At 39.2% G+C, this 6,116-nt stretch overlaps 1 protein-coding gene across 1 annotated transcript; it reads right to left on the reverse strand. All coding sequences in view use genetic code 11, as the record gives it.

Annotated features, from left to right (window-relative positions):
• Positions 1 to 4,648: 4,648 nt before the first annotated feature.
• Positions 4,649 to 5,524, reverse strand: EGR_05244 (Neuropeptide Y receptor; the record flags this gene model as incomplete). The annotated part of the gene is made up of 1 exon (XM_024494493.1): positions 4,649 to 5,524. The coding sequence occupies one exon, from the start codon at positions 5,522 to 5,524 to the stop codon at positions 4,649 to 4,651; it is 876 nt and encodes a 291-aa protein (XP_024351114.1).
• Positions 5,525 to 6,116: the final 592 nt, after the last annotated feature.

Consider the following 6,116-nt stretch of genomic DNA (forward strand, 5'->3'; position numbering starts at 1 on the left):
CATGAAAAATAACTTAAAGGTTGTTTCATGCCTCCGCTAATATGTCGTGATACATATGGTGGTTCTGTATGCAGGAGTTGCCTTGATCCTCTAATAGACTTCAGAGTGTATTGACTGGTTGATGACTTGTTTGTCCTACGCATTTGCATAACCACGGGGTTATGATGTGGGTGTATGGGGCCCGGCAACTGACTAATGGGGACTGCTCGGAACTGTCTGAGCCCGTTTCACTTGGTCGGCTGAGTTAGGAGTGGTTAGAGTGACTGCTCAGCCTTAAACACTTAAAATGCGATCCAACGCAGTTTTAGTCAATCAGAAGGGCAGACGTAAGAGCCGAATTTCCAGAAATTTGATGAGCTATCTGCAAGAAGTGAACATTTCTGAGGCTTTCTTTTGGCATTCAACAACTTTTATATGATGCACATCCGTGAAGTCTTTTTGGATTTGAGAAAATAAAATCACATTTATTCACAGAGCATTGACGCCGAAAATCAGCTTTATGGGCAGATATCAGACATTGAAAGTGCCTATTTACCACATGGCACACTTTAGAACAGAAATTTACACTAATCGTGCTTTTAACAAATCAAAGTGGGGCTGCAGTCCGTCAATATCTGGAAGGTCCGCTTGGTTGCGGTGTTCGTCATTAATGGAGCACTTCACCCAATTATATGCTACAAATATGTCCAAATGGATATTGTCCTCATCAAACGCATTTTACTTGTCTTCATTCTGCGTTCATTCACAATGACATTTATTTGTAATTGATGTGAAGCGTTACATGCAAAAAGGTGGTCTTTGGAATAACTGCTCGAGACAGAAGAGTGTAGGGATTGTGCTTAACAGTGCCTTTGCAATGACTGTTTTCAAAATCCACTCTTTTAGAAGACTAGTGAAAGAATTAAACCAGCCTTGCAACTGAGAGGGCGCAAATGGTCCCCTGGAATGAGAACGAGGAAAAAGATGGGGAGGAAACAAATCCCGATTGTCCCATAAACTTTGATCATTTGCAAAATCCCACAATACACATTACAAGATGACCTTCTGGTTAAGAAATTGTTCGCTCCGCCTTTATTTAAAGAAAGATAAACCGTGTATTGTTGCAGCTGTTTTTTACCCATGGCGTTACATTTTGTAGGTTCTAAAATATTTCAACTTTTGGTCAAAAGTTTTTCAGCGGGTTCCGATAGATTCTGTCTCAATTTTTCATTGTAATTTTCTGATAGATGGCCATTTGTTGACACTTAATATTGTGCTTCCAATAGCTTTCTGTGATGTCAAACTACATGAGTTGACTCCAATGAGATCCCAGTTAATACCACAAAGCTTTGAATATTTATTGCTCCCCTCATAGTATAGCAGCTGCATAAGCTGCTGTAGAAGAAAATACCACCACAAATCTTCAAATAAATCACTTGACATTGACCCTAAATCCCCGGTTGATGATACGTAACGTGCAGGAGGAACTCCAGTCACTTTACACTAGACTGTCAAAAGAGAGCTTCTAGTAGTTTTTACGCAATGCCCACAACTGCAACATCTAAAAGGGAAGGCCGTGAAAGCTATTAGGTAAATAGATCTCAAGCGGAACGACTAACTTTAAGGATAGGTCATTTGCTTTTTGACTCTTCGTATGCATTTCTTGGGTTACTTATCCACTGACTGACTAACTGACTGGCTACGTAACGTCAGTCGAGAAGTAGTTTTGTACAGTTTGTTGGTAATCGATCGACTCACAGTCAAAGTCTCTCTTCAGCTCCGCATGTCACCACTTGCACATTGTGCGGTGAACTTCAAAAGCAATGACTTACTTGCTGCAGAAACCACACAGCTCTGATGGAGATCCTCACCTATCATCTGATATGAAAAGCCAGACCTTAGAATCACTTGAAAGAAAGTCATATTTTAGCCGGGACGAGACAAAACAAGATCTCATATCGCAAAACCCCACCCTTAAAAAACATTCCTTACCACCCTTCATGATGGGAGAAAGATACTGCCTCCTCTTGTACACGCCCTTGCAGATACCTCGCCAAAGGAAGGCTATTGCCTGATCTTGGCATTGAAAATCGAATTGATGCACTCAAAGCAGGCAGTTCATATGGAGATTAAACAAAGGTAGACTGGGCTAGGCTTGTAAAAGTTTTGCAAGGGTAAAAGTTCCGGGTATGCACTGCAGAAAGAAGGATGATGGACCCTAGCAACGGTACCTTTTCCATGAATAAAACACTTTTAGGTTAATTGTTTTGGTTTTCTAACACAAAACTCATGAACTTATTCGGCTTTTTACTCTTTAAAACTAGAAAAATTTATTTTTATTAAAACGGATAAGTCACTTTTACATAATTCAAAAATATTTAGGAATGTTTTTAAGAGAAGAAGGCTGTACTAGCGATTCTACCCCACCGAGTTCTTTTGAAAGAGAAAATTTTTACTATTTCTACATAGTAACAAAAGTAGCACCGCTATGAGCCCCATAAACGAAAAGTCATGCACCGAATCAAACATGGTGTTGATCTTGACAAAGCGATTACTGATCTAAAGCTATTCTTGTCTTTTAGAACTTTTTTTAATGCATCTTTACTTAGAATGGTCGAGAGCATGAGGCTACACTAGTGCCTTCTGTAAGACATAAAATATGACCTTTTGGTGCTTCTCTAGAAAAGGTATTTATAGATGCAGACTAATTCTACCTTCCCGATGTTACCGCTTATGGGGAGAAGGGTATCATTTTTCAGCCACAGGAGTGTCTTAAAGCAATAGGGTGGACCGTTCTGCTCTTTCTGCCCTAATAAACAAAAAAGGGTCTTAGAAAGGAATTACCTTTAAAACAGGCTACATACTCAACCAGTTTTCTTTTTGTTGGGGGAAAGTGGGATTTAATAGTAGCGTGGATAGTGAGTGGATGTTTATGGCGAAATTACGCAGTTGCCTTGTTGACTTACCGAATTTAAGAGTCCACGTGTTTCTCGATTTGCTAAAGCTATTTCATCTCCTCACTGAATAAGGCTTATGATCCCGTTAAAGGATAAGTTTTTCCATGAGGTATGTAATTATGGAGTATCTTAGAGAAATATTTGCCATTCAGTCGTAACTCCTTGCTCCCCTTCTCTTTACGCAGATTTACCGCTCAGTTGTTGGATCATCGTAATCAGAACAGTCGAACAGACATTGCATTTATAACTGTGCTTTCCATGAAAGTCTTGGAGGGAAGTCTACTACCGCAGATGTCACAGGATGTGTCCTATACGAGATCGGCTTTAGCAAATAGTCTCGTAACACTTTAAATTTGCTTACGTCGAAAGTATTGAACACCTATTTTGCTTTTTTTTGGTTTGTTTCGAAAAATAACTTCTGACAAATAGGTAAAGGGAGCGGCTCATGTATTAATAAAACTACTCAGATTCTAAAATTAGTACCTAATATGAATACGACATGGATAATGTGTTACTTAAGCAGCTGAGCGACATTCATATTCAGCAAAAAAAGTGTCAAATCTTAAAATGCTATTGCAAAGCATACATTCTTTTATTAAATGCAAAAGTAAATAATGCTTTATGTTTTCTCCCTGTTCATTTGATTGCAGCATATTTTGGCATTTTGCTCATAACGTGTTGTCTTCTTACCGATCCTGAGAATGAGTGCACTACACTTTATTAACTTATTAAAATCTTCCTCGTTTTCTAACACTTTCGGCCACCCATACACAAATAAAAACAAGATCTAAAAGTTACTTTTTAGCATAGAATTGCTTATTTTAGACTTTCTCGCCGATTTCAACTCCCTCACTCATTGCTGGCAATTTTGTCACAGTCTCCTGAAGAATGGGTTGTGCCAGACCATAGAACTTTGTTGCTAAGGCAGCTGGGGGCAAAAAAACTCCATGGAAAGATTTAACTGATTTATTGGAATATATACAGCATTCACTTTGCCACACTTCTTTAGGCGCAACCATGAATATTGCCCTTTCTAGCAGGCAGAATTGTCTACTTGTGGAAGGCCAAAATTTTGACCTCTCAACTACTTTAAACAAAAGAAATGTCTTATGTGTAAGACTTATTTGGAGTCTTAAATGACGACGCGATGCTTAGGAAAGAACCGTTGTCATACTTTGGAAGGAGAGGGAGATACTATCTCTCTTTCCGATCCCCCCTCTTCAAGCAACGATTCTCGCCTTTTCTCAACATTGGAAATCCTATGAACACACGACAAGTGGCTAGTGTATTTGGAGATAAAATTGATAAAAAATGAAGGGAGATAGAGCCAGGTATTTGTTTTAAAAAGCAACTGGCTTTTACTTTGTTTAAAATAGATTTTGATCTTGCAATGTTGAAGCTTTAATCACTATAGCAACCACGTGAAATTATCTAACCTTATGTTCTTGAAATGTTTGTGGTATATACTGGAAGACCTGCTACGACCGCGAAACTGACTAAAACTGAATGTATAGCAAACCTTGATTAATCCAAAGAAGCTGTTCACTTTCCATTGGATGCCTATGGGTCACGGATTTTTCTTCTTTTTAGTAAACTAAGAGACATTTTATTTACATAGGCACTTTATTTTCATCAAAAATAACGAAAATAGGAAATAAAAAGACAAAAGGTAATCAATGTATCCTTGCTTGTTCTTGTTTGTCCACTCTGGATTAGTACCTTCTAGGGCAACTTCCTCTACGTGCCGAAGGTCGCAGGCATCCACAACAGCGGCAAGTTAGGATTTCTGCAAACTCTTTCCGATAGTTCTCATTCAGGTAGCCATAGAGGAAGGGATTGACACAACACGAGAAGAGTACACATAGGAGACAGGCAGACTGAATGAGAGTGACATGACGTGCTCCCATAAAGGCTTTTTCCACCTCTTTAGCCCCGTCATTATTACTGCGGTCTGATGCTGTAAGACTGGCTGCTGTGTGTTCTTTGTAATCCATAAATATGTTTACCGCATGCAGGGGCAGCCAGGAGATTGCGAAGACTAATGAGACACAAGTCAACAGGATATTGGCACGTCGTTTACGCTTTAGCCGGAACTGTCGACGTTCTCCTTGCCGATTTTGATGCGATTGTTGCATCTTCAAAATCTTTTTGGCCCTACCTCTTCGCTTCTCTTCGTTTGTCTTCTGCAATAGCATAGAGACCGCGTTGATGTCTACTGATTGCCTTGGAAGTCCTTGCACATCTAAGCAACTTCTTGGGGGATGCGATTGCGTTGTGGCGCTTTCCACGGGGGTATCAGTAATTAAAACGGGGGGATTATTGTTGGGTGTGAGCGTTTGTTGGATATTTTTAGAGCGTACAATGGATAGTCTGCGAATACGTGTGCAGATTCGAATGTAGACAGCCACAAGGATGGCAAATGGAACCACACACTGACAGATGAGAGTAAAAATACCATAGGCATACTTGAAACGCTGAAGTTGAGGATTGCGCAGTGACGCTTCGACGCAAACCTTACGCGGCTTTGTGGTCTTGGTAAAAATGGGACCCGTAGAGACTGTTGAAAAAGCTAGCATTGGAGTGGCCATGAGGAATGCAAGCAACCACAGGCCTGGTAAAACGCAAAGGGGTCGATTCCATATCCTTTTCGAACGAAAGGGATGGATTATTACCTTAAAAAGAGAGAAAAGCTAAAAGGTTGGTTCATCTAAATTTTAACTTTATTTCCTTGTTTGTAGAGAGTAGAAATATTCCAGGGGCTCATTGCACTTATAGCTTCATTTGAAGGAATTCTAAAATGGTCTACTTTGACAGACGGTTCTGAAACTCATTTTAATTAATTATAAGTGATAAGATAGGAGTCGCATGCATTCACTCACTTCGGTTTTAATCTACTGATCACGCACGAACTGTCAACATCGAAAGCTACTCATCCTACTCTGCAAACACCTGTCAAAGCAACTTTTAATTTGATTTCTTAAAATTCACACATCAACGTACTAATCGGAAAATAGTTTTAGCAAGATAGTTCGTTTGGTTAAAATTATAAATTACATTCCCTAATTCTCAACATTTATTTAATGTGCTGCAATTTGTGTGTCCTTTTATGTGTTTTACACTATATGTGTTTACATCTGTTATTCATTAATTATCTTTATAGATCAAAACATTTTTCGCCAT

The sequence above is a fragment of the Echinococcus granulosus genome (assembly GCF_000524195.1).
Source record: "Echinococcus granulosus chromosome Unknown EG_S00037, whole genome shotgun sequence".
In the NCBI taxonomy this organism is placed as follows: Eukaryota; Metazoa; Platyhelminthes; class Cestoda; order Cyclophyllidea; family Taeniidae; genus Echinococcus; species Echinococcus granulosus.